The 27671-nt window shown below is 35.9% G+C and overlaps 1 protein-coding gene and 3 long non-coding RNA genes across 6 annotated transcripts; 1 reads left to right on the top strand and 3 right to left on the bottom strand.

The window, feature by feature from the left end:
• Positions 1 to 2520: 2520 nt before the first annotated feature.
• LOC120519363 lies at positions 2521 to 3549 on the bottom strand. Its single transcript, XR_005631458.1, has 2 exons — positions 3376 to 3549; positions 2521 to 2903 (listed from the first exon to the last, which is right to left on the bottom strand). It is a non-coding gene; the product is annotated as an uncharacterized LOC120519363 (long non-coding RNA).
• A 329-nt stretch (positions 3550 to 3878) lies between these two features.
• Positions 3879 to 5609, bottom strand: LOC120519361. Its single transcript, XR_005631457.1, has 5 exons — positions 5441 to 5609; positions 4852 to 5010; positions 4245 to 4311; positions 4025 to 4090; positions 3879 to 3953 (listed from the first exon to the last, which is right to left on the bottom strand). It is a non-coding gene; the product is annotated as an uncharacterized LOC120519361 (long non-coding RNA).
• An 8779-nt stretch (positions 5610 to 14388) lies between these two features.
• LOC120519364 lies at positions 14389 to 16734 on the bottom strand. The gene is made up of 3 exons (XR_005631459.1): positions 16404 to 16734; positions 15503 to 15591; positions 14389 to 15422 (listed from the first exon to the last, which is right to left on the bottom strand). It is a non-coding gene; the product is annotated as an uncharacterized LOC120519364 (long non-coding RNA).
• Positions 16735 to 17075: 341 nt separating this feature from the next.
• On the top strand, positions 17076 to 27012 carry LOC120519365 (mediator of DNA damage checkpoint protein 1-like). Of its 3 annotated transcripts, none has more exons than XM_039742457.1 (4): positions 17076 to 17269; positions 23311 to 23438; positions 25602 to 26228; positions 26862 to 27012. In XM_039742457.1, exons 2-4 carry the CDS (start codon positions 23318 to 23320, stop codon positions 26873 to 26875), a joined length of 762 nt encoding a protein of 253 aa, XP_039598391.1. In that variant the 5' UTR covers positions 17076 to 17269; positions 23311 to 23317; the 3' UTR covers positions 26876 to 27012. The 3 variants fall into 3 exon arrangements, with proteins under 3 accessions (XP_039598391.1, XP_039598390.1, XP_039598392.1); XM_039742456.1 differs by lacking the exon at positions 17076 to 17269 and adding an exon at positions 19632 to 19651; XM_039742458.1 differs by lacking the exon at positions 17076 to 17269 and adding an exon at positions 20974 to 21056.
• The last annotated feature ends 659 nt before the right edge of the window (positions 27013 to 27671 follow it).

Here is a 27671-nt window from a genome sequence, read left to right as displayed (position 1 = left end):
AGTATTCAAGGCAGCAAAATATTATAGATCAAATAATAAACATGAGGAGGCTTTGCAGGAATTGTGCACAAATTACTTCTGAAACTGAAAGCCTCAGTAGTCTTACCTGTAGAAATAGCAAATCTAACATGAACTGCACATCATCTTGAACTGGGAATCTTAAAAGCAGAAGAAAAGAACATCCAGTTGTGTCTCAGAATTCAGGTACACTGTTCTCCATTATATTCAGTTAAATGTATGTATGTATGTGAACTTCTATAAGCTTATAACACGTGACAACAGCAGGTGCCCAGCATGTCACTGTGCCACACCAGACGCACACCACACTTCTCTGATGGCTTTGGATATAAATTTTAAAATTGCCTGTTTTCAGGCATGGATTTATTTTCTACTAAATAAGGTTAAAGAAATCCATTAATAATTTGTAATGATATTATCTGCATCCTGCCTTCTTGTAATAACTTAGTTGTTGCTACTCTTGTATGTAATTTAGCCTCAGCATTATATTTTGTTAACTTTATTATGGAAAAACTATCGCATTGATGTATCTGATAGCAACATAATAATAAATATCGGTGGCTTTGGACGGCACACTTTACACCCGTCGAGTATCAGTCGTGCACTCCTAATTCTATTCCTAATTCGACACCTCGATTACATTGTTTTGCTTAATAATTACCACGGTGTTCGCACTTTAAGCTAACAAATGTGGACAGATGTTAAAAGAAACACACCACCAAATGCTAATAGGGTGTTACGAAATAAAGGACATGCACCTATTAACCCAAACATGGAAAATGCTGTAATTTTTACGTTTAAACCACGAGATTACGGAGTATTGCAACAAAAAATTTAAACCCTTATTGACTTTTCCATCAATATGATGAACTTACAAAAAGCTGTACATATCCATTATAAAGTTCACAGACATATGTCGCATTTCATTTCGCTCCCTCTTCATTTGACTGGAGTTAAATTTTTCAGCCGATACATCTTCTTCCAAGACGTTATAAAATTCAAAAGTTGCCATCTTTTCCAGTAAGAAGTCCACTTACAGACAGAGATAAACAGCAATACAAAAATGACGAGTGACGTATGTCGTAAAATGTTAGACATGTGCAGAACAAATCGGGCAGCGTTGTGAAATGAATTTTAATTAAGTAGAGAGCGCGTGCACGAGACAAATCGGATAGGATCAGGCCAATACTATCCAATTGTATCCGGCTGCAGGTCGCAGACTCGGCCTTCCGCGCCTCCAGCCTTCCACACCACGCCCCCAGCATTTGCGTCCGTTCTCTGTTGCATCGCTTTCGTTGAAAAACTAGTAACGTTGATTTACCCTGTAACCCTAAACAACGATATTAATATGACTTCCTGCAATAACAAGTTTCTCTTTATGGTATTATTCTCGTATTTACTTCAAGAAACAAAAAGTTTTATAATTTTTCAGTCAGGATTCGATATAGTTAAAAGAAAGAGAGCATAACATATTTTTAGATTAAGGAAACACCATACTAAATATGAATGTGGTTGCTCTAACTGCTATTATAGTGAATTCTATCTTTCAACATATTTGAAGTTATTTTTACGGTACTTTTGTACTAAACGGTATGTCTGACATTATTTCTGTAACCTCGTTCGATAAAGGAACATTCCGTTAATGACATTAATTTATTATGTTACAAAATAAATGATGATCAGTAACACAACATAACAATCAACAGGCATGAAAATGAAGGTCTAAACTTTCGAGTTCTCTGTAAAAGAAACTTTTGAAATTGTATTGAACTATTTTTTTAATGATCCAGCTTATTATACAGTTCATACCTTTATTTCCATTGTCTGTCTTGAATTGTGTTTTCTTAATTTTGTTCTACGCTGCTTCTATAATGTTGATAAATTTCAAGTGGAGTTATTAAACTTTCAAACGTTTACTTGGTTTTTAATTTTAATGCATAATTGTTCTCCCTGGGACCCTAACTTATAAGTATGTACTTATCAAAAAGTGAAGCAAATCTCTTAAATTGCTACTAGCCCGATGCTCTTAGCTGTGCCGAGGTCGAGACTGAAGCGAAGGAGGAATCAGTGTTTGCTGTGGCTGCTCCTTTTATCTGGAATTGCTCGCCTTATTATGTTAGGTGTGCTGCAGCACAGGCCATTTTTAAGTCATCATTAAAGTCTTATTTCTTCTTGCTGCCATTTGACCCAACAAGAGGTTGACATTGTTTGTATATGTTGGCTCACGTACATTCATGATTAGAAATATGTATGTATGGGCATTTTAGGTTTATCTTTTATGTAATGGTTGGTTATTTGTGCAATTTTGTGATGTGTACATACGGTATATTTAAACTTCTTCTTTACCCTTCTTTGTACAGCACTTTGGTTCAATTCTGGCTGCTGTTGTAAATGTGCTTTAAAAATAAAAATTTGCTTTGCCCTACTTTATAAAACATTATTTTATTTTAATACATAACACTAAGCAGTGCAGATCTGAGACAATGGACTGTAAAAATGAAGTTGGTTTGCAACATTTATTACAAAAAGTTAAAGAATATATAAAATATAGAACAAGAGTTGTAGGTTGTAACTGAGCAATGAGGGACATGTATGTTTGTTACATTTTCTGCCAAAACAGACATTTTCCTTTTTCCTCTCACGTTATCTAAAAACAGATGCACGTCTTCCGTATGTGAAATAAAGGATGATGAAGGGTCTAAGGACATATTCCCTCTCCTCTTCTTCTAGAAATTCACATAGCAAATCAAATTTTGGAAGGGCCTCCTCAATGTTGTCTTTGTCCATTGACAGTAATGAGGGAGTGAGATGTGCCCTCTGAACACAGAAATGTTCTCAGCATACCACTTCTCTGCCTCGGTAAGATGCTGAAGGATTCTGTGTTGCTGTAATACGTTTTATCAAAAAAGAAAAGAAAGAAAATTCTTTAAATGGTCATCATACAGCTTATAGCCTTTTCCTCCAGATTTACAAAAAATGTAAGTAAAAAAAAATAATGTACAGTATATTTAATTTGATATACATTATTAGCATTACTGCTTTCGATCACAGATTCTACAAGTCTTCAATGTCTCTTACCATACACTATTATTAACACAACACACAATGCATTTCAAATGTTTTAAGGCCTTTAAGAGTTGTACTAGTACTCCAGTTTGTCAGAAGATGTAAAACAGGCTGTTAGTCTTTTGGGCTTTGACTTCTACTGTTTAACGATTAACAGTCGGCATCTGAGGCAAGCATGTCTAGCAAGTCTTTTTAAACATTTTATTCACTATACCATAGGCATTGTAAGCCAGCATCAACAAAATGTAATTAATCTTTCTTATGGAAGTTTATAAAATGAGGTGTCTGTACCTGCTCATCAGTGCCCTGTGCTGGATGTTGGAGAAGGGAGGCTGACGTTTCTTCTAAAAGAAAAGAAACCTGCAAAACGCAGTGCTATGGAACAGAATAGCAAGACATTTTTTTTTCATTTCAGATGTAGTGCCAAGTCTTTACTCTATTGAGCTATTAACGAGAAGACAAAGTCTAAACCTGAAAACAGAGAAAATAATATTTACCTAAGGAAATGTTAAAAAAGAACCAAAATAATAAGCACAATAAATGACCCCATCCTGGCAGTCCATTATTTCTGTACCTTCTAATTTTTTGTTTGATTCTTGGCCTTCATTTAGAAAGGTGTTTGCTCGCTCAGTCCAATGTGAGCAGTTACTTCAGTGATTTCAAAAAGAAGCACTAAGTTTATAATGGGAAACATTATGACTATTTGTCTTTGATTTACAATATGGGTAAGTTTATTTGCCATATTACCACAGAAGTGAATAAAAGTTATTAAAGGAACTTTAAATGTCATTTACCCCTTGGTGCTGGAGTTCTCAAGTAACATTCTACACCAGCACTTCCTCAAAGCTGGCATGTCATTCTAAAGAGGACTGAGCAGAGTCACATTGTTAAAAGGAGTTTAATGTTACAAAAATATTTATGCAAACCATTATAAACATACATTTAAAATATCTGGATTTTGAAAGGTAGGCGTTTCTGGAACTTCAAAACCACTTTGGACAGTATGCTGAAATTAAAAAAAAATCAAATATAATAAATTAAAAAACACAAATATCCAACACAAATTGTAGAAAGTGACAAAATGGGAACCAGCAACCAGATATAATCCTCCCTGTACAAATACTACAATGAAAGAAGAGAGGACTAAAGTTGAGACACACCTCATTAAAATTGAAGGGGGACTCGAGGATGAAATACAGAGACACCACAAAATGATCCTTTGGAAACCTGGACACAACATTAAATACAGACATACAAAAAATGATAGTTACAATATGAAATGGTCATAACATCAACATGGAAATTCTACAATAATGGCTATTCATCTGACTTGGAAGGCCCTAATACATCCATCCATCCACTCATTATCCAACCCACTATATCCTAATTATAGGGTCAGCCAACACAGGGCTCAAGGCAGGAAACAAACCCTGGGCAGGGCGCCAGCCCACCACAGGGCGCACACACACACACACCAAGTGCACACCAAGCACACACTAGGGAGGCCCTAATACAAGGGGTAAAAAAAAAAAATAAACAAAAATATTAAATACTGACATACAGTAAACTGTTGACAATGCCTTTTAAACAAAAACAGCAATGGAATTGCTCACTTGTTACACACCCTGTGTTACATCTGTAAATAGTAAAACCTGCCAAACAACGGAAAATGCTCAGCGTTTTAATCTGTATTTAAAAAAGTTCCAGTTCGGAAATCTAAACGTCAGTATTGTTTGCAAGCAGACACTCCTGGCATTCATACACTACCTGCATACTTGGCAATGTGGTCTTCATGACTCTTAAGGCAGGCCGCAGGATGCTGTAGTCTCTTTACTTTTTACAAAGAGGGCACTTGGATTCATTTGGATATTTAAGCAATGTAATCAAAGTTGTTTTTATATTATCTGCTTTTATGGAGAAATGTGACTGTGGAAATCAAGACAAATATAATATGTAATACTAAATTGGCAGAAAACGCTATTGTGCTTTTATAAATAGCTAACTTAACTACAGAAAATAAAGTTAAATAAGATATTTAACACACGTTAATGATGACGATAAACATAAATGCCTTTCATATTGTACACTAACATTGCAGATTCTCTACATATCATCCCAAAAATAAGTGAAAAAGTTAATATAGATTAAATAATATGGCAAATATTAAAAAGACATAATACAGGAGGTAAAAAATAATTAAAAAGATATGCTTAAAAATAGGACATGCCAGTAATGACGATAAACAAAGAACACTTGGATTTGTTATACAATATATAATCGTACATCTAATCAGTTTTGTTTAATGAATCTAAAGTTTCTTTAAATATACTGAGCTTTTTATTCTGTGAGTCCACACCTGGTTCTGTTGTGCCATTGTTCCGTGTCGGAAAACGTTTTCAGCTCCTTTTCTTTTTCGTATTGGAAAAACTACAGCAGCTCTTCTCCTTCTCTTACTACGGACTGTGCAAGGCAGGAGGCGTGGAAGGCCGGGGTCGTGTAAGGGCTCATTTATACTTCACGCTCAGAACGCGTACGCGTCCGCATCATGGCTGCCACGCGTTCCCAGCGTTCATTTCCGCGTCCTCTGAGCAGGTCCTCAGAAATTAGCAGCGGCCAGCGTCGCGAGTTACAATACCAGCAAAAGTCGAGCGCGCGTGTGCTAAAAGTCGGAACGTGCGTCAGTCTCTCTGTTTACTATCTACATGTGACAGCAAGCCTCTATGGAGATCCTTCGGGGATCGATGTGCGCTTTGCTGTTTGATGAATGGTTCAAAGTGTTGAAGCAACATGCCGACATACAGATGCATTCGTGGTGCTTTTATATTCAAGCGTCGCATATTCCCGATCGTAATGACACGATACGTTTTAAAAGTCTCACATACCATCTTTTGTGCTGTATATTTTTTATTTTTACTTTACCTGCTGTCAGGTCAAGAAGCTCGTAGCGATTAAAAACTGGGATGGCGTTCACGATGGTCTGCTTTAATAATAAAGTAAACTACGAGGTTAAAGTGGACATTTGAGATTAAAGCGAAATTTCCACTTTAATCACAAAATACGTTTTCACCGTGTCTTTTATTTTTTTCTCAGTGGTTCAAATACAGCGCTATACATTATGTTGCCGATGTGAAGTTGCAAAAAAATAGACGGCACTGAGACTTTTCAAATGTATCGTGTCATTACGATCGGGAATATGCGACGCTTGAATATAAAAGCACCACGAGTGCATTTGTATGTCGGCATTTTGCTTCACCACATCGAAGCATCCATCCCGTAGGATCGGCATAGAGGCTTTCTGTCACATGTAGATAGTTCCCGAATGTATTGACACGATACATTTTAAAAGTCTCACATACCATCTTTTGTGTCGTCTTTTTAAATTTTTTTATTTTTGCAACTTAACAACAGCAACATAATGTATAGCGTTATATTTGAACCACTGAGAAAAAAATAAAGGACACGGTGAAAACGTGTATTTTGTGATTAAAGTGGAAATTTCTTTAATCTCGAATTGTCCACTTTAACCTCGTAGTTTACTTTATCATTAAAGCAGACCGTCGTAAACGTCATTCCAGTCTTTAATCGCTACGAGCTTCTTGGACCTGACAGCTGCAACAGCAAAGATCACCACACAGAACAAATTAAATGTATGATATTCCAACTCTCTGCACATTTAGAATCTTTAGATTCATACTTGATATCACTTTCATGATGAAATGCATTAAAGTGTGTATGTTACATTTTACATATAATTTCATTTAAATAATGAATACTGTTAATAATTACACACATGTGGGTGTCACGGTGGTGGAGCAATAGCACTGCTGTCTCGCAGGGAGTTATGTTGCTGGTATTTCCTGCTTGTATTCCACACTGCGCTCCGGTTTCCTTCCAAAGATAAGGAGATTTGGGGATTTGGTGCCGCTAAAATGACGCTAGTGTATGTGTGTGCTTGTATTCACCTAGCGATGAGCGGAGACCTCGTCCAAGGATTGTTTCTCAGTCGTGCCCAATGCTTGTTGGAATGGACACATCCCTGGATTGATGGATTTAATCAATAAACATCCTTGACCATCACAGATATTGCGGTAAGGTGTTATCAGAATTTAATAGGTGTTTTAGGCAATTCACAACACAGAGAAGCCAAACATGTTCTCACCGTGATAATATCTCACACTGCCACCTGGTGGACTCCTCCAGATTTACGTAAAATACGCGCGCAAGTATAAACACTTCAACGCTTGCGTAGCAGGAGCGTCCTCTGCAGCATGCGTTGCTGTTGTTAAGTTGCAAAAATTAAAAAGTAAAAAAGACATATATAAATGACACGATATATTTTAAAAGTCTCATATACCATCTTTTGTGCCGTCTATTTTTTTTTGCAACTTCACATCGGCAACATTATGAATAGCGCTGTATTTGAGCCATTCATCAAACAGCAAAGTGCGCACATCGATCCCCGAAGGACCTCCATAGAGGCTTGCTGCCACATGTAGATAGTAAACAGAGACTCTGACGTCACGTTCCGACTTTTAGCACACTGCGCCCCCTGACTTTTTGCTGGTACTGCAACTCGCGCACGCGCGCTTTAATTTCTAAGGACCTGCTAGGAGGACGTGTGAAATGAACGCTGGGAACGCGTGGCAGCCATGATGCGGGCGCGTACGCGTTCTGAGCGTGAAGTATAAATGAGCCCTGTCGCTACCCGATCTGCGTGCCTACCCAATTTGCGCACGCAGGTGTATTGAAAGCCTAACATGCCGTAAAGTGTTCACGCATGCGTTAAACAGATTGGGCAGCACCGTAAAGTGTGTGATGACGTAGACTTTCACTACGCACGCGCATGCAGATCGGGTTGGCAACGGGAACCAGGGAACATTAAAAACAAAAAAAAATCACTTTACGGCACAACCCGATCTGAACTGTGCATACAGCACAATTTGACATTACGGTTTATTCATTTTAGTTCCACATTAGTTGACCATAACGAAAATATTCATCCTGCAAAATAAACGAAGCAGCCTTTGTGGCGTAACACTGTTGTCCAATGTTTAATCGCCGTAAGAGGAAGCTTAGGTGTGCACTCCTGATGATCCCCAATTAGGGCGAACTATACACTGTGTACTCTTTGTATTATTTGGCAGGTACTAATATATATATATATATATATATATACTGTATATATATGTTATATAAAGCATGTAGTGTTTTTATTTTACCACTCACGTAATAAATCATATAAAGTTTCCTTTCCGTTTTGATCTATTGTTGCAATTTCCCTCTTATGTGCAAATTGTGTTTGTTTAAAAATATCTATAGCCATCAATTATTATTAATAAAATTGCCATTTGTCTTAAGGCATCGAGTTTAGAAAACCTACTGTATCCAACCACTTTTATAGAAATATATGGTCCTTTTTCAAAAAAAGAAAAATTAACACTGTGTTGCATGGCATTGTGCCGACTGTCCCCTTAGTATTAACTGTGACTGTCCACTTGTTAAATTCTTTAATTCGTTCTCAGTTCTGCAGTCAGATCAGATGCTGAAGAAATGAAGAGCATAAAGCCACCGGTTCAAATCCTCATTTATTCCAATGGCTATTAATCTTACAGAGAAGTTTAACTTTATATCCACAGACTTAAATTAAGAAAATGAGCTGTTATCACTTGAATCAATCTATTAGATCTATTTTTTTTTTTAACAGTAAGTGCTTGTTGCTGTAGTTCATATTTGTAATACGTTTGTTTTTAGTGATGTGTTTTTAATTTTATTTCAAGGCGTCTCTGTAAAACCCGCTGAGAAACCAACTTACCTATTGATATAATAAAACTGAACTGAATTTAACAGCTGTAAAATAAAATATTCTCCACTGAGCAGAATTTAAACAGCATGATGAAGTTCAGTTTATGATGAACAACATGTGGACGGAGGGCAGCGATATTCATTCTTACAAGTTTAATCAACATAACACATGGCTGTTTGTGTGCAGACTCCTCGTCTCATGTCAGTGATTTTATTTACCCATATTGACACAGAGCCAGTTCATTTTTATAACTTAATAAAAAGGAAATACAATACACTTATCGTACATTTTTATTGAAGGAATAAATGGTACATTTAAAAATAAAAGTGAAAGATCTGTGAACAATGGTTCTCAAAAACAAATTACACACACCCATATTTATATGTACTGTATATATATATATATATATTATGAGTAGAAAATTCAGTAATCATAAAGATGTATAAATGGGAAATGCATTTAACTAGAACACATCCATCCATCCATCCATTTTCTAACCCGCTGAATCCGAATACAGGGTCACGGGGTCTGCTGGAGCCAATCCCAGCCAACACAGGGCACAAGGCAGGAACCAACTACAATGAAAATGGCCAACAAGGAGAGGTGTTAAAATGAATAGGAAGGAGAACACAAATATATTTACAGATTTTACCTTAGTATTTAAAAAAAATGTTAGCCAAGGTTTTGAACACAATAAAAGTGAATCACTAAATTTTTCAAAATAGGAAAAATGCTATTTTAGCTTTATGAACAAGATGCTGCTTAGAGTCAAAGAGTTCTTATCCAGCAATATTCCATAAAAATAATGTTCTATTTAAATTGACATTTTTCCTGATCTGTCCTTTAAGATTTGTTCACTAATAATATTTCTACATCACCTTTGCTTACAAGTGTAGCTCAAATTGCTCCACAAAAATATACAGTTACAAAGAAAACTGAAGGTATTTTAAAAGTAAATGAGAAGCAAATGGAGGGGTCCTTGTCCTTTGTAATAAATACACTGCCTGGTCAAATGATGGGGACAAAGACAAACTTGCAGCCTTCAAGGACACTGGAGATAATAAACCTCTGGGGGTCCCAAGCCAAAGCCCGCACAGCCCCCTCTGCACATCCCAGCATACATGATTGTGGCCATCTCACTCCAATCACGATTCCATTTCAGGACATCTTGTGAACTTTTCTTCTGTCACAGGCAGTTGAAGTTGATGTAACAGACGGTGGAGACGCAGGGGGGCACCATTGGAATAAACTGGAAAAAAAAAAACAGAGAAAAATAGCAGAGGTTAGTGCCCAGTGCAGAGCTTACAAAGTGTACACAGCACCATTTCTAATCTATTACAACCAATGCAAGTAATTAAGAAAAGCCAAATTAGAAACGTGGGCTTGTTGAAGTTTTTTGAAATGCTTGACATTTGTAGCCTGGCACTTCTCTATTGGCAAAGCACTCCAGATTTTGTTGTACGAGTACAGAAAGCTGCTGGTTTTTATGGTTGATCTTGGAATAAAAAGCAAAGTAACGTTTAAGAAAAGAAATGTTGGGAGAAGACACTCGAAAAAACAGGCAGGGTCTAAAATACTCAAAGCCTTCTAATTATTTAATAGAACCTTAAAATCAATTCTAAGTGAGACAGACAGCCAGTGTAATGAGACCGAGACAAAAAGGCCAATACCTCGTGATCACTTGGCAAAGGCACAGCAGATCAGACCAGAGATTGAGATGGAGGATTCTAGAAGTGCCGGGCAGGAGGGCCAGCCGCTACTTCAACATGGCACACATCCCTCCGTCCTTCTTCTTTAACTGCTGCCCCATAACACAACCGGACTCTTCTACTTCACTGACTTCACTGTAACTGTTAAAAACATCAACACAGTAGACATTCACTCACAGAGTTCAAACATTAATCAAATGTACTCTTACTTCTTATTCTTCCTCCTTTCTTGGTTCACCTGTAGATCAATTATTACCAAAGTAAACCATCACAATAGATAAAGGTCTGCTTAGAGTAACGTCTAACTAATAATATTATTCTTAATTGTGTTTTTTTTTTTTGTTGGATTTTGAAAGAACCCCAACTTAACTGTCATTGTATGTAACATCATTTGTTTCCATTTACATTACACATACAGTAGACATTGTGTTATAATCTCTGTATATCTCAATTTGTAATGTGTTGTGCTCAGGTGTCAGTACTTACATGAAAACATCTTTGTTTTTCACTCCTACCTTAGTTTTGTATTAATTTAAAATTAAGTCTCGGTTCTTTCAAAATCCAACAACAAAGCACAGTAACTTAAGAACATAAATGTTATTTTGCAAAACAGAACAAAATCCCTGTTTAGTGACTGCTGGGACTGATGCGCCTCAGTCTCTGTGTTTGTGAGGATTCACACTCTGAGGCTTTGTCTAAAATTAAAAAGCCGTGTTAGTTACTGGACAGAGTGAGCAGACATACAGTACAGTATTCAAGGCAGCAAAATATTACAGATCAAGTAATAAATATGGGGAGGCTTTGCAGGAATTGTGCACAAATTACTTTTGAAACTGGAAGCCTCAGTAGTCTTACCTGTAGAAATAGCAAATCTAACATGAACTGCACATCATCTCGAATTGGGAAATCTTAAAACCAGAAGAAAAGGACATCCAGTTGTGTCTCAGAATTCGGGTACACTGGCATCTGTTCAGCCACTTGGAAGGCTGGTTACCACCGGGCATCCTGTAGGGTCAAGAAAAAAATACAATAAAGGGGCATTGTTTTTCTAACTGCAGCAATAAGAAATAAGTTCTCTCTAAGGAGCAAACCTCCTCCATTATATTCAGTTAAATGTATGTATGTGTACTTATATAAGCTTATAACACATGACAACAGTAGGTGCCCAGCCTGTCACTGTGTCACATCAGACGCACACCACACGTCTCTGATGGCTTTGGATATAAATTTTAAAATTGCCTGTTTTCAACCATGGAATTTTTTTCTACTAAATAAGGTTAAAGAAATCCATTAACAATTTGTAATGCTATTATCTGCATCCTGCTTTCTAGTAATAACTTAGTTGTTGCTACTCTTGTATGTAATATAGCCTTCATCATTATATTTTGTTAACTTTATTATGGAAAAACTATTGCATTGATGTAATCTGATATCAACATAATAAAAAAGATGGCTTTGGAGGGCACACTTTACACCGGTCGAGTGTCAGTCCTGCACTCCTAATTCTATTCCTAATTCGACACCTTGATTACATTGTTTTGCTTAATTATTAGCACGCCGTTCACTCTTTAAGATAAAAAAATGTGAACAAATGTTAAAAGAAACACATCACCAAATGCTAATAGGGTGTTACGAAATAAATGACATACATCTATTAATCCATTAACCCAAACACGGAAAATGCTGTGATTTTTACGATTAAACCACAAGATTACGAAGTGGTTTAACTAAAAGTGATGTACTTACAAAAAGCTGTATATGTCCATTCTAAAGTTCACAGACACACGTCGCATTTCATTTCGCTCCCTCTTCATTCGACTGGAGTTAAATTTTTCAGGCGACACATCTTCCATGACGTTCTAAAATTCAAAAGTTTCTATCTTTTCCAGTAACAAGTCCACTTACAGACGGAGTTAAATGACAACACAAAAATGACTCGCAAGTACAAATCAAACGTGACGAGTGACGTGTGTCGTAAAACATTCGACATGCGCAGAACAAATCGGGCAGCGTCGTGAAATGAATTTTAATTAAGCAGAGAGCGCGTGCGCGAGACAAATCGGATGGGGACTCATGTCGCAAAGTAAAAAAACGCAGATCGGACAGGGTCGTAATAGTAAAGCTCTGCGCATGCGTGCGCAAATCGGGTAGGCACCGCAGGCCAGGGTATTGGACCATGTCGCTACCCGATCTGCATGCCTACCCGATTTGCGCGCGCAGGCGTATTGAAAGCCTAGCATGCCGTAAAGTGTTCACGCATGCGTTATACAGATTGGGCAGAACCGTAAAGTGAGCGATAACGTATTCGTTCAATACGTATGTAATAACACACTCCGCATGCGCTTAATAAAAAAAATATATATATACTAAACATTTCGCTTTACGGCATGGATCGGTCTCAACTGCGCATGTTGATACACAACTGGGTAGTACAGTATATTCGTTTTAATACTGTAGTAGTTTACCATAATGATAATATTATTAAATATTCATTGTACGTTCTGTTTTCAGGGCTGAATTAAGCTTGTCATACTCCTTGTAATAAACGTTAATTGTTTATCACTGAGATCCCTTCGTTTAGTTTACATAGCACTTTTTTTTTCAGTTCCCATTGTACAAAGAAGTATTTGACCATTGCATATGTTATTATAGTCTTCATATAAAAAATAAATGTCGGTTTTAAAAATAGATGTATTCAAGTACTATATTGTCTTTGAGTAACGCAAAGAAATTACTCGTGTCAGCTTTATGTTGTATTTAAATTCCAATGTCAAATAGTTCAGATATATAGCAATACAATAAATAAATAAAGTGTGAACTAAAAACTGAGTAATCATATAAAATATGTTCAAAATATTGACAAGATGCCATATATGTTAAAGTAACCAGGATGATTATTGCATAAATGCACAGCAGTATAGATTATTATTGCATTTTAGTAAACAGTCATTACACACACTACCTACATTAATTGTACATGATCAATGACAATGATTTCAGATTGAAGAGATATGAGTTCAATAAGTTTATAGCAGTTTTTTGTCTGTTTGTATTGGATTCAGCGGGTTAGAAAATGGATGGATGGATGGATGTTTGTAGCATACAGATTGATCTGAAATGCCTGCCTGATGGGAGAAGCTCAAACACGTTCTGTCCAAGATGAGTGTTTGCCTTGATGATGTTTTTAGCCCTTCTTACACAGGGAATCTTGTATAGATGATCAAGTGATGGCAGTTCAGTTCCATTAAGCGTGCTGTGATGTTTTTATGATCCACTACAGGGCTTTTTTGGCAGGTTTGGTGCAGTTGTTGTACCAGGCTGTCATGCAGTTAGTCAAAATGAGTGTGTATATATGTAAAAATGAACTGTTGATGCACTTTTCATCCCTGGAATAACTTTACATATTATTACTAATTATGAAATACACGTGTGTCATAGGGCATCATGGTTTACAAAACTTTGTTTCGGTAATACTAGTGGATTGCATAAAGAGTCTTTCAAGAAAAAGAAATCTTCATTTCATGTCTAATCCACAAAGCACAACCCCAGCACCATCTTCTGTGATACTATTGCTTGTCTTGTACTCAAATTTAAATAGCTTTTATTCACCCATATAGTGTCTTAAATGCGAGTTAATAACTGAATAAATGAAAAAGGAAATACACTTTTCATGCAAATTTTATTGAATAAATGTTATGAGAACAAAAGTGAACAATGTGAGAACAATGCACCTAAAAAAAAAATTTGTCAAATGTACAAAAAAAAAAAAAAAAAATCACCACAGATTTAACATTTTACCCAGAGCACAGAAAATTTAAAGTTACATTTTTTGCTATTTTGATCATTAAAATTATTCCACAAATAACTTCTGTAACATTTTAATACTAATAAAGTCCAAACTGCTTAACAAATACATATAACTTTATGAAACTGCGAAAATACATATACACAAAAAGTACACAAGAGGAAAATTATATACATCTGATGGTCAGATGGCCCTGTTGAAGAACACAAAAGGTCTAGTTGGTCAGAGAAGGTCACAGACTCCCCAGGCCCCTGTGGACATTCTTAGCAAGCATATTGTTGTAGTGTTAATCCAGATGCCACTCCATTTCAAGGGGGTCTTCAGAAATCTTCTCTCTTCAGCACCACAGACAGTTGCACAAGACTTGACCAGGGTGCATGGCAAAGGGCATCACCAGACAAAAAAAAAAAAAGCAAAAAAACAATGGTTATTATCTAGTGTAAATCTTTCAAAGTGTATGCAGTTCAAGTCATAAACCATTACAACTGATAGAAGTGGGAATTAAACAGAAGTGAAGTTTAAAAATGGTGTTTTAAAAGTATTTTGATAGGTTTTCATTTATAGCTGGCATTCTATATTTTTGGTATACATGTGCAAGCTGCTTCACCAGTCCTTTCATAAGCAAATTAGTTGGCAATATTGGTTGTGGATTAAAGATTAAAATGAGGAGTGTTGGGGGAGAGACAGTACCAAATACAGGAAGGGACTAAATTGTTCAGAGCTTTTTATGTAATGAATAGTAAAGTACTTTCAAATCAATTGTGAAGGAGACAGCCATCCAGTTTATTAAAGCTAAGGTCAAGTAAATGAGCTTGGAATATGGAGAAAAACAAAATGTAAACAAAACAAGATACATTACCCCAGAATACTTGGCAATGACGCAGTAGATTCAGACCCAAGACTCAAATGAAGGATTCTGGAAGCACTGGGCAGTAGCATCATCTTCTATTCCAACAGATATCACAGCATTCCCTCCTTCTTTAATTGCTGCCCTATCTTTCGATTAAATTCTTCCACTTCACTAAGGCAAGTAAAATATAAAAATAATAAATAAGAATTGTTCAAACACTTACTTCAAACATTCATAGACTTGACTTTTACCTGACACTGTATTCTGGGCCACCAAGAAATAAATCTTCTGCCTCCTGTCCTGATACACCTTGTAGAGCAGCCAGGGCATGGATGATGGACTATCCAAAAGTAAGAAAAAACAGAATACAAAAGTTGCTTGCATGTAACTGAAATATGACCACATCACATTATAAGTGAAGGCATACACCAATTACCCAGTAACAAAGCATAAAACCCTAACAATGTGTTCTTTATTTTGCAAATGAAACAGCCTGGTTTTGTTTCTATTGAAACTCATACAATGAGAAAAACAACAGCTAACGTGATTGCGAGGATTCATACACAGACTAAGATATTGTGATCTAATACCTTTATTAACACTCTGTGGAGGGTTGCGGCACGGAGAGGGGTTTAATGAAAAAAAAAAAAATAATAAAAGCACAACTATAGGTCACAAAGAATTACTTAGCTACACAAAATATTGCACTAACACTGGAATAAAAAGTAAACATAAGGCTTCTTAACAACAATTTTTTAGAAAACTTTTAGCATTCGTTAGTGAATGCTAATTTACTTCTCTGTTTAAAAGAACTGTAAAATTTAGACACCTGAATTGAGATGCATTTAGGCAGTTCAGATTTTCATATTCCCAAAAAGAGAAAACCTACTAATCCATTAATCAAGTATATATCGGTAAGTAACAGGAAAGTCCACCCAAGCAGTTTTTTTAATAACACAATTAAAAGTTTTGCATATTTCAAAATATTCATGCGTGTTCATTGAAATTACCAGCCTCTTTAAAACGGTACATTTGGTAATATTCCAATTAGTAAAAAAAAGTCAGACAATACTAAATATATCTAAATTATATTACAGTATATACTGTATTCTCAAAAACTGAAAAGCATTCAATAAACATTACACATAGTACCTTTAATCATAAAACTCACGGACGCGCGTCGTATTTCACTTCGCTCTCTGACCGTTAAATTGTTGCTAAATTCTTCCCGTAAAAGATATTCTTTCAAGTTGTTGTAAAATTGAAAAGTCTTCATTTTTTCAAGAAGTGAAAAGTATTCTTCTTCCCGAAGAAAAATTCAATATGCTCCTATTCTTCTTTATGGCGTTCTTCTTTCTCCTTCTCTCTCGAATGGTGGAAGTTATATTTGTTAATGCAGACCGAGAAATTTAAATCCCACAGTAACTTTTTTTCTCGTGTGTCGTAAAACATTAGACATGCGCAGAACAAATCGGGCAGTGTTGTGAAATGAATTTTAATTAAGCAGAGAGCGCGTGCGCGAGACAAATCGGATGGGGACTCATGTCGCAAAGTAAAAAAACGCAGATCGGACAGGGTCGTAATAGTAAAGCTCTGCGCATGCGTGCGCATGCGCGCGCAAATCGGGTAGGCAACGCAGATCGGGTAGCGACAGACCATCCAGGCAAGATCGTAATAGTAACGTTCTGCGCATGCTTGCTCATGCGCACTGGGTTCGGGTTCTTGGCGCGCATGCGCACTGGGTTCGGGTTCTTGGCGCACATGCACGTGTAAATCCGGGGGGAACCGCAGATCGGGTAGCAATAGGGTAGGTTGGACAGCTTTTTCTAAGATTGGCAGTCACTCTCTCCAATTATTTGCGAAGTCATGTAAAGTAGGTGTCCCTATTGGCTGGAAAATAGCTTTTCCTAATTCGCTGTTAATCTCCCAATTATACACGAATACACAAAATGGGCGTCACTTTAACGGGAAGTTATTTTCTTCGTTTAAGAATTGTGCTGTTAAGGTAAACAGACGAGGTAGGTAGTAATTATATTTTTTTCTCTCTGTACAGCCTAGTTCAAATTATGAGGAAATATCCAAGTACGATTACCTATAAATAATTGATGTTTTTCACTTAATTTTGTTTTATTCTTGGAATACGTTAGTGTTATAGACTTCGCATTCTGTCTAACGCGATATCTGATGCCTATGCAGAAATCATATATCATGTGCAGTATAAACTATAGAAAAATGATGAAATTCTGTACTTATAAATTCAGCTGCGACAACAACGTGCAGTAATGGATTCATATTGCTTCCTGGTCAACTGCCTCAGAATTGAGCTGACAAGACATGGTTTATGTCTTCAACTACATAAATCTTAATCGACAAAATGTAATATTTTATTTTAATAGGACTCATCCGTTTTCACTCCGTCCATCTTCACCAAGCCATATTTGTATGAGCTTCGGGCGCATGACTGAGGGTTATTTTATTATATTAAGGGTTAAAAAGATTACTCTTGGTTTAGGTTAAGTTAGGATAATAATAAGCGGAACAAAACGAAACGTCGACAGGTAATAGAACGGAATTAAGTATTATTCACCATCATTTTAATTTCCATTTAAATTGACACTTGCTGGCTGTTAAACTCGTCGAGAAAAGTTGATTTTAGCATGTTGTCTCCCTCTTTGTGTGTGTAAGGTTAAAACTGATTTTCACGTCTTAAAGTACTATTTTTGCGTTTGTGTAGCGCTCCGGATGACTTAATCCCAGTAAAGATAATGCAATTTTGAACAAGCATTTTCGAGATACCTACCATAAACATATGTATAACAATAGTTTACGAAAAAAAATACCTGTTTAAAACAAGTTGCGGTTTTTTTTTTGTCTTGTTACGGACCCAAGCCTGTTGTTTTTGGTCCAGTTTGGTCTGGTACCCATCCCCGTATCATTCAAAAACTATATGACCAATGTGCATTGATAAGAATTTACTCTTTTTAGTCCTGGGACCAAGGCTAATGATTTGCAAAATATTTTCAGGAGTAGATTTTGAGATAATTTATTGTTTACAGTATACACAGACACACACTCAAACATTAATTTAGGTAAAAATAGCCGATTGCTTGTTTGCTTTACCAGATCATATTCCTGATGATGAAGAAAAAGAAACGCACACACCCTAGATCTGTAAAAGTTGATGTAGATGGCCATTCCATCCCTTGTCTGTCCATGCAGCTTGTTTACTTCATTTGACCTAATGTGTTTAGTTTCAAATTAAGTATTATTTAAGTTGTTCATTTGGTTTAATTTAATGTTCATTTCACACTAGATTTATTATACATAATAGGAAATGTACTTGATTCCATATTATTGTACAGTATTGAGAGCTGGATTGTAAAGTCTTCTGTTGAGTAATATCCTGTAGTTTACTTAGGAAGCACTCTATGGATCATTTTTATATCAGTATATCACAGAACAGGCAACACCAGTCTAAGGATGTCACAATATCAGAAATTTTATATTCAATACCAGTACCGATTGAAATTTTGTAATACCTTTTGATACAAAAGCAAAAACAGAAATCTCATTCAGAAACCTTTTAATTAAAGTACCTCCATTGCTGAAATAAGCAATATTTTGCCTTTTTCAATAATGGAATATTAATTATATAATTTATTAACTATAACAACAGCTGTAAAAATAATTCTATATCCATGAAGTCATTCCCAACTCACATTTTAGGAAATAAGTATAGTTATTCATAAATATTAAAATGCAATGAATTTAATATGTGGCAGAGATGGGTATCCCACCAAGAACATTAACAAATTGGTGAATTTATAATCTTGATTGATTTTAAGCAATTATTTTTTAAAAGATTTTTATGATTGTGGACTTCCTGATGTATCTTTACAGGTGCACATTTTACATTTACTCTCTGTTATTTTCTGGCCAGCATCTGATTGCTTAAAGTCCATTCTAAATATAAAAATTCAAACATTGTTATATAAATAAATGCACTGTTAGTGAATTCCATGATTTTCTTGGCAACCAATTACAAACAACATCCTTCCATCCATTTTCCAACCCGCTGAATCCGAACACAGGGCCACGGGGTCGCTGGAGCCAATCTCAGCCAACACAGGGCACAAGGCAGGAACCAATCCCGGGCAGGGTGCCAGCCCACCGCAGGACACACACAAACACACACTAGGGCCAATTTAGAATCGCCAATCCACCTAACTTGCATGTCTTTGGATCGTGGGAGGAAACCGGAGCGCCCGGAGGAAACCCACGCGACACGGGACAACATGCAAACTCCACGCAGGGAGGACCTGGGAAGCGAACCCGGGTCTCCTAACTGCGAGGCAGCAGCGCTACCACTGCGCCACCGTGCCGCCTACAAACAAAATGGTGTAAGTAGTATGTACAAAATAAATCTGAGTTTTTGGGTTGAGTATTACTTAAGCAGTTGTGGATCTTAAGCATTGAAAGTGCAAAAAAAAAAGGTTCTGGTTTCAGTTCCCAGTAACTCATTCCATTGCATTCTGATTAATGTATTATTTAACTGAAATTTATGCAGGTCTTTTCATGAAAGAGAATCTTTCATGTTTCAGGAATCATTTTAAGGTATTTGTTATACTTGTGGCTACTAAAGATTCAGAAATGGGAACGGTTTTGTAAATCTTGAGTTATTTGTATGGAATGTTATTTTATTTTAATAAAATCAATATAATCAAAAAAAGAAATGAGAATGGTTTATGTGAAGTAATTTTTTTCATTAAAACTTTTCTCTGCTTGCATGAAAGGATCCAATATAGGAGGAGTGTTTTTTTTTTTTTGCTGTCACAGTTACTATTTGTTATTAACAACTTTTACTGTAGATAGTTGGCAGGATGAATTTATTGACTTGCCAATATTCTGATTATCAATCAAGTCTGTGTTTTTTCCAGTTTTTAGTGGCTATGCTCGTGTTCCCTTGCCCACTGACTAGTACATTGTTGCATTTTTTTTTTTTTTTTCCTGGTGTTATTGACAGGCTACAACAAGCTGTGCTATATGTTCTGATACACATTTTTCACAACCACTGTCCTGGTTCACTGTTAGATCACAGACTCTGGACTGTTGAGGCAGAATCCTACTACGTGACTTTTTCAGCAATTTTTAGTTTTAGCCTTCATTTGCATAATCTTAGCATTTACATTAAGTAAGCAGGTTTAGAATCTGTCTGAAACTTCAACTTGACTTGAACATGAAAATGATTTGTTCTTGGTAAACATGGTTCTATTGTTGAAGCTAAAGATAAATGTCTGGTATGCTTATATTGTCTGTAACCAATTTTTTAATGATTATTATATGATACATTATATTATGTTGACGTGAAGGTCTGTGATATGGTTTGCATATTTGTACCTGGAAATCCACAAAGGTGGAAAATGAATCGCATATCTTAAAATGTTTTTTTATTCCTAAGCTTTCGATTCCTGCCAGTAACTATCGTCATTATCACCACTTTGCCAGAAAACTCGCCTTCATTTTAATTGTATATACTACAGGCAAAAAGAAGGCATGCCAATGGGATCACCATTATCGGGACTGTTAGTGGAACTGGTAATACAGTGATTTGAAAGTCTGGCTGTAACTCCGAACACACCAAAACTTTGGATACAGTACGCGTTGACGACACATTCATCATATTGAAAAGTGACCAGCTGAATGATTTCCATAAACACATCAACGCAGTAGTCCCCACAGTCCAGTTTGCTATGGGAAAAGAAATAAACTGATACATCAATTTCCTGGGCGTATCTATTGAAAGAGGTAACAACCCTTATTACAGGTGATTTATCTTATGAAATATTATGCATACAAAATATTATACTTTGCTAGCATTCACCAATCATTGCATAAAAGGAGCAATGTTAAGATTTTCTTTAGAAGAGTCCACACCCATTGTAATACCAGAGACTAAAAAGAATGAAAGGCACTATCTTTTCCAACTGTTAACATCAAATGGAAACCTAAAGACATTCATCAGACAGTGCTTTACACAGGAGACATGAGAGACCTCAACATACAATCTAACCTGACACCTTATCCCACCTGGTACACACTTTCTTATCATCACAGTGTATCAGAAAATACAGCAGGTATCCCATCCAGATCAGGCATCAAAGTAGTGCACAAGCCTACAAACATTCTGCGCACAGTCCTTTTTAATGCTAAAAGCAGGCAATCGGCTGCAGAAACATGGAACATCAAAAATACTCTCCATATGTATACAGGAACATTGCAATACACTCAGATTTACACACATACAAGTTTCACTGGACACACATTTAAATGGGACAAGTAAAATTCATGGATGATACTAAAAGTGACAGAGAGCTAGCTGAATTGTGGCTATATAATGAAAACACCATTAACAGACATTTCGACATGAACCCAGCATATGCAGGCTTGAAAAGAAAAACTTGTAAAAATTAATAAGACTTTATAACCAACAACCTCCAAACTGTACCTCATCAATCATCTTCCCCATCCGCCTGCCTTCCCTTCCTTATTTGCTATATTGCCTTGGATTCTTTTAAGTCTAATCATGTTTCTCTGATGATTATTCCTGGTAGGATTCAGAAGCTAAGGAATAAAATAGTGTTTTAAGATATGTGATTAATTTTCTCCTTTTGTGGATTTCCTGCTACAAATTATATTATGTCTTCATATAAATAAACAGTTGATCAATCATCTTATGTAACATAACATTTTCAGGGTTGTGGGGGACATTGGAGCATATCCTGACAGTTCTGCATGCAAGACAGAAATCAGTCCATCACTGGGTGCATTTATTTGCTCATGCTTACTTAAGAACAAATTAGAATTGACATTTAAACTATTACACGTGTCCTTTGGGGTAAATATAGTGTGAAACTGTGGTCATACATCTCAGCCTTTGCCCCATCTGTCCAGAGAACATTGCTTCTTTTTCTAGAAGAATTAAGTGGATAGAACTGGCAATCATTGAATGCCTTTTCTTATCTAGATTGTTCTAATATTCTAAGAAGTGTTGTCTGTCAAACTTCATTCATACGTGTTCTTTTTCTGAGAACAGAGGTTCACACCTTTCTGACCTTTCATGTACAGGGAAATTGTACAGTCACTATCTGATGACTCACCTGTTGAATTTAATAGTGACTGAGGTAAGACTTATTTGTAAATTCTGTGATGTTATCCAATGGTTCTTGAAGCATTTTTGGTCAGCTCTTGGGCTGAAGTAGCTTTGATGACCTGGCATGAATAGATTACATGTGGTTTGAAATCTCCATTTGCAGATTATCTTTCAAAATAGTGGAATAATTCACTAATATTGCTTTAAAACCCTTGCCAGAGTTGGTCTTTCTTCTTGGGACCTCAGAGAAGTCTTTTGAACTTGTCATGATGTAACCACACAATGTAACTTTAATTCTTGTTTCCAAGTTTAGATACTTGATGCATGTAATAAAACTTAGGATGTACTAAGGTTTTCTAAACAATAAAATTGCACTTTTGTTGATTTAATACATGCATGGTATAAGTGTGTTCAAAATGTGATTTTTTTTTTTTTTTTTTTTTATTCAGATTATCATCATTTTGTTAGTATTTTTGAAATGACAATCAAATATCCTATTGTCTAAAAATATAAAAATATATTTCTTTTGACAATGTGTACTTCTGTACATGTCAATCAGTAGTATAGTTCCTTGTGAGTATTTTGTTCTTGGTCCAGCTAATACCCTATTGAACTGAAAGCTCTGCTGAAGATCTATTAAATCAGCATTTTTGGGCATAATCACAAGAAACGCTTAAAGCAAACACAGTATTGATCATCAAAGAGTATATTCATTTTACCTCTGCCTTATTTTATGCTGACACCTTTTTAAGAGTACCTATTCTAGTTAAATATTTTGGGTGGCTGGGTTTGTCTTTATGCTGCCAAAGGGCAATGTATGTAAAGTAGTTAAACTGTTAAAATGTACTTCAAAATGTTTTAAAGTCACCAGCAGCGTTTTTATTCAAAGCTGAAATTCTTTTCTTGTAGTACCATCATGGAGCAGACTCAGTTGATGGATGAACCACTTTTTATAGAAGAGACTGATAATGAAATATCAGTTAGAAGACCTATGGCAATGATAAAAGTCTTTAATAATGCTCACTGCCAAGAAAAAGGTATGCCTCTAAAGAAACTTTTTAAATATTTGTTTACTTTTTCAATTTAAAGCCTAAATTATGTAAACATGGAAATAAGCAGTTCTCTGGTTAAAGAGAAGTAACAGTTTAAATGAAGAGTTAAACATTACCCTTTTTAATATAACATTATAGGTTCTGAGTGTCACTTCATTAGGTACTGTATGTATGCATAAGAGCAAGCAGGTCAAACATCTTCAAAAAGGTTTGATTTATTGGAGCAAGAAAGTAACAAAATGTGAACAATTTGATTCTAATCCTAGAGTGCTAACTTGTGTCAACTCTAGTGTGTCCAATACTTTTTCAAATTTCTTGTGGTGACATTTTGTACTAAATAGCATTTTCTATCTCATCCAAAGACGCTCAGATTGATTAAGATGTGTACATTAGGGAAGGCACTGAAGTAACTCAAAGTTGATGTCTTTTTCATGGAGTGGTTGCTTGACTTTTCTAGACTTTTACCGTGAGGAATTGTCATACTAAAAAAGACCTTTCAAGAGTTGGGAGACTACTGGTTTTTCGCTCTTTCTCTCTGTCTTAATGATGATAATTATCTCAAAACATTCACCTGCTTGAAGCAAAAGAAGGTTGCTATTTTTATAACCCTTGGAGGAAAAAAAGGCTAAACATATTCTTTTGCACCACTAAATTTTAGCTGGGTTGGTGACATCTGCATTTTGTCATCAATAATTGAGAACCTTTTTTTCTAATCAGTACCTTTCACTGTTTACATCACCATAAGATGCCTTATATAAAACAGGAAATCAAGCAGATTCTAAATGACTTTCTCTCTGTGGTTTAGGAAGAGCAAATAAATAAGGTAATGAAAGATCAAATTATTCTCCGTTGGTCAATCCAACATTGCTGTTGGTGGTTATGGAACCTTTAAACCCTGCAGTACGATGGATAGGTTCTGTATATGGCACTTTTCACAAATTGCAACAGCAGCTCACAGCTCACATCATAATCTATATGCAAATTAGGACAAGCTGACAAAGAGTCAAAATTAAAAAAGCAATGGCTGTTCATTACTCCAGGCTGAAAACCTAGACTTAATAAAAATTAACAATTAGGTGATCATAAAAGCAAGTAGACTAAACAGGACAGGTGAAAATACATATGAGAAGGCACAAGAGAAACCAAATCTAGAAACTGAAGGAAAAAGAATTACTTAGACCACAAAAAGGAGTCTGACTTTAGGCTTTTACAAGGGAATGATTAATATTGCAGAACAGCAGACCCTTTCTGGGACAAGTCCCTGGCAAAATTAATGGTTAGGGTCAAAGCCCCAACCACACTTTTAACACTGGTTCCATGACATGAAATAAGGTGGTTTAAGCTTATGAACTAATGTTTTTCTAAATGTACAAAATAATTTCAAACTTCATGGACCCCAGTTAAATTTCCTTTTCACTTTTAAATATTCTTTTTGGTTATATTTTTGTGTTGGCTTGCAAAGTACTATTTCTGTCTGTTTAATTCTCTGAAGGAATATTTAGATTATCTAAAGGTAAAATAGCTGTGTTTGCCCAGTTTGATTGATACCTTTGAAATCTTTTCATTGCTATGACTTGTAGTGTTCATTAAGCTGCACACGGGCAAAAATTTACATTTGTTTTATTATTAGCTGGAGCAAAACTGCTAAGATATTTAAATAATGTTTACTTTTTTTCTTTTCCTCTAAAACTAAATTCAGTTTATTTTCCAACTCTTTCATTGCAGGGGTGGTGGTGGGGCTTTTTCACGGAATAGAAACCTAACAGACCCTACAGTTAACTAGAATAGTTTTTAAATGTTTCACAACACTAAAGAAAATAAACTAAATAATAACAATTGTGACAAAAACCTTGAACCATGTGACTTTATTGTTCCAATGAAGGTAATAACAAGCTTTGACATGCTATTCTTAAGGCTGCAAATTTGATAGCGCTTAATTATTTTATACTGAAGATCAGATATCGACATTCCAAGTAAAATAGAAATAAGAAACATTTAAATACTTTATTTGACAGTATGTACAAAATGGCTGCTTATTATTTATCTCTGAGCATACATACTGGATTATACTGTTTTGATAATCTTTTTGTGTAGTTGATGTTGTATAATATGTGCGCTGTAATGTAATCATATTTATTTTAATTGCAGATTTTTTATTATTTCTTGGGGAAAACACAGTAGGTCGGGAGGAGACATGCACTGTGGCTGTCCCTGTTGGATCTGTGTCAAAGTGCCATGCTGTTATTGAAATTGAGAGAGATTCACATTTATTGTGGGATCGTGGCAGCCTTAATGGCACCCGCAAAGGACGCAAACTGCTGAAGCCAAGAGTCCATTATGATCTGCAAAATGGAGATCTGATTATGTTTGCAGATGTGCCCTGTCAGTATATCATTCTGAACAATGAAAGTCCCAGTGGGATCCAAAAGGACTCAGAAAATGCCTCACACACTCTGGCAGCAACAAATACAGTGGCTGATAAAACCAAACAAGAAATCAGCTGCAAGAGTGTGCTATCGCATAATGGCTGTACATTAGAACAGCCAAACAATAAATCTCTTGGTATAAAATTGGAAGAAGAGATGGATGCAGATGAAGAGGAAGATGATTCTCTCTTGCCAGACACACAGGCTCATACAGTAACACGCCCTTTGGCATTTGAGAAGACACCAGTAACAACTTTAAGAAGAAATAATCTTCCACTTGTCTCTGACTCTGATTCTGAGGAAGAGGATGACAAAAGAAGAAAACAGAAAAAAAGTGCATATACATCAGGTTTGTGTTTCATTTTTCACAATGTTATGGATTATCAATTCTGTTTTTTTTTAGGAATTGTTTTGTTCATACCTAACAAACATCCTGTTACTATTAAGTTATTGAAAGTATGCATACACTTTTAACGTGTTAATATACTATTCAGTCTTTTCTATTTTTTGTCTTTCATAGTGATACAAGCAAATTTAAAAAATAAATAAATAAATAAATATGAGTACCGTGAAGAGAAGCCTTAAAACTTACTGAATACCCACTTTGAAGTAACAAAGATTTTGATGTAATAAGTTGCACCTTCCGTGTTTCAGAGGCATGCATTTGACAAGTGGCTGTAGTGCATCAGTATATGTGTTTGCCCTGGGTTAGACTGGTGCCCTGTGTTGGGGATTGTTCCTGACTTGAGTCCATTATTTGTTGGGATAAACATGTTAGGAAGATGGGTGGATGGATGCCTATAATGAATGACTCATCTGTTCTTCTCACTTGTTTGCCAGCATGCATGCTCAATATTTTCTCTCAATGGAGCATGCATTCATTTTCAACCCAGTTGCAGCAGGCAGTATCTTTACAAAATAATTTAAACAAGCTTTTGTCAAGTGAAACAACAGAAGTGATAAGTGTGACTTTTTTTTACAGTTATTATTGTCTAGTTGTTTACAGAACAAAGACAGAAGTTCACATCTACATCTAGAAATGAACATTCAATGTCAATCACTGCACTTGGTGATGACTTTCCAAGATGAATCCATACCCCTAGGGATGTTTGGTGCCGTAGAGGAAGACAAGAGGCAAGGTAAAACACATAGCAGATCTCCTTTTAAAATGGATGAATGTCACATCAGTTTTTTGCTTTTTCCTTCTAAAAACAACATGGACATCATGTTTTTACAAAATGTATGTAATCTCAAGACGCGGATCAATACTAATTAAGAAATGTTTATTATTCCGCAGATGTGTAAACATGGCAGTGACGTTATTGCTTCAATTTAGGATTAAATGCTAAAAATTAAAAAAAATATTGGGGTCCCAAAAGACTGAACCTGAAAAATATTAACTTAATTCAGATATCCAGTGAATGGGTGATGCTGATAGTCCTCTTTTCAGTGACGGTTGATCAGAAAAGATGAAGGTGTGGACAGTGAATGTGGATGCCTTGTCTGTTAAGTGGCATTCTAGTTGCATTTCCCAAAGAATATTTCAAACCCCAAAAGCTTTTGTGTAATGTTGGCTATTCAGTCCAACAGTCTTTTCCTTCTGCATAAGTAGATGACCCAGTGACAACAACAAGCAAACCAGATTGACTGCAACAAGTAAGGTTGGGACCTCCTTATAGCTGTGTCCATGTGGATCAAACAATGCTAAATAGGACTGGTTGGTCACTTAGTGTTCTGTCAAATGTATGTTAAATAAATCCATGTTAATGAGCTTCCTCGATGCATGTTTAAA

The sequence above is a fragment of the Polypterus senegalus genome, unplaced genomic scaffold, assembly GCF_016835505.1.
Source record: "Polypterus senegalus isolate Bchr_013 unplaced genomic scaffold, ASM1683550v1 scaffold_4671, whole genome shotgun sequence".
Taxonomy (NCBI): domain Eukaryota; kingdom Metazoa; phylum Chordata; class Cladistia; order Polypteriformes; family Polypteridae; genus Polypterus; species Polypterus senegalus.
Note: the sequence above shows the minus strand (reverse complement) of the source record. Positions and strands in the feature narration are given on the sequence as shown.

What these genes read in the sequence shown, in the direction of transcription:
- LOC120519365 (XM_039742456.1), top strand. An exon ending in TGCTCACTGCCAAGAAAAAG is followed by an intron (nt 23,439 to 25,601) that starts GTATGCCTCTAA and finishes TTTTAATTGCAG; the next exon opens with ATTTTTTATTATTTCTTGGG.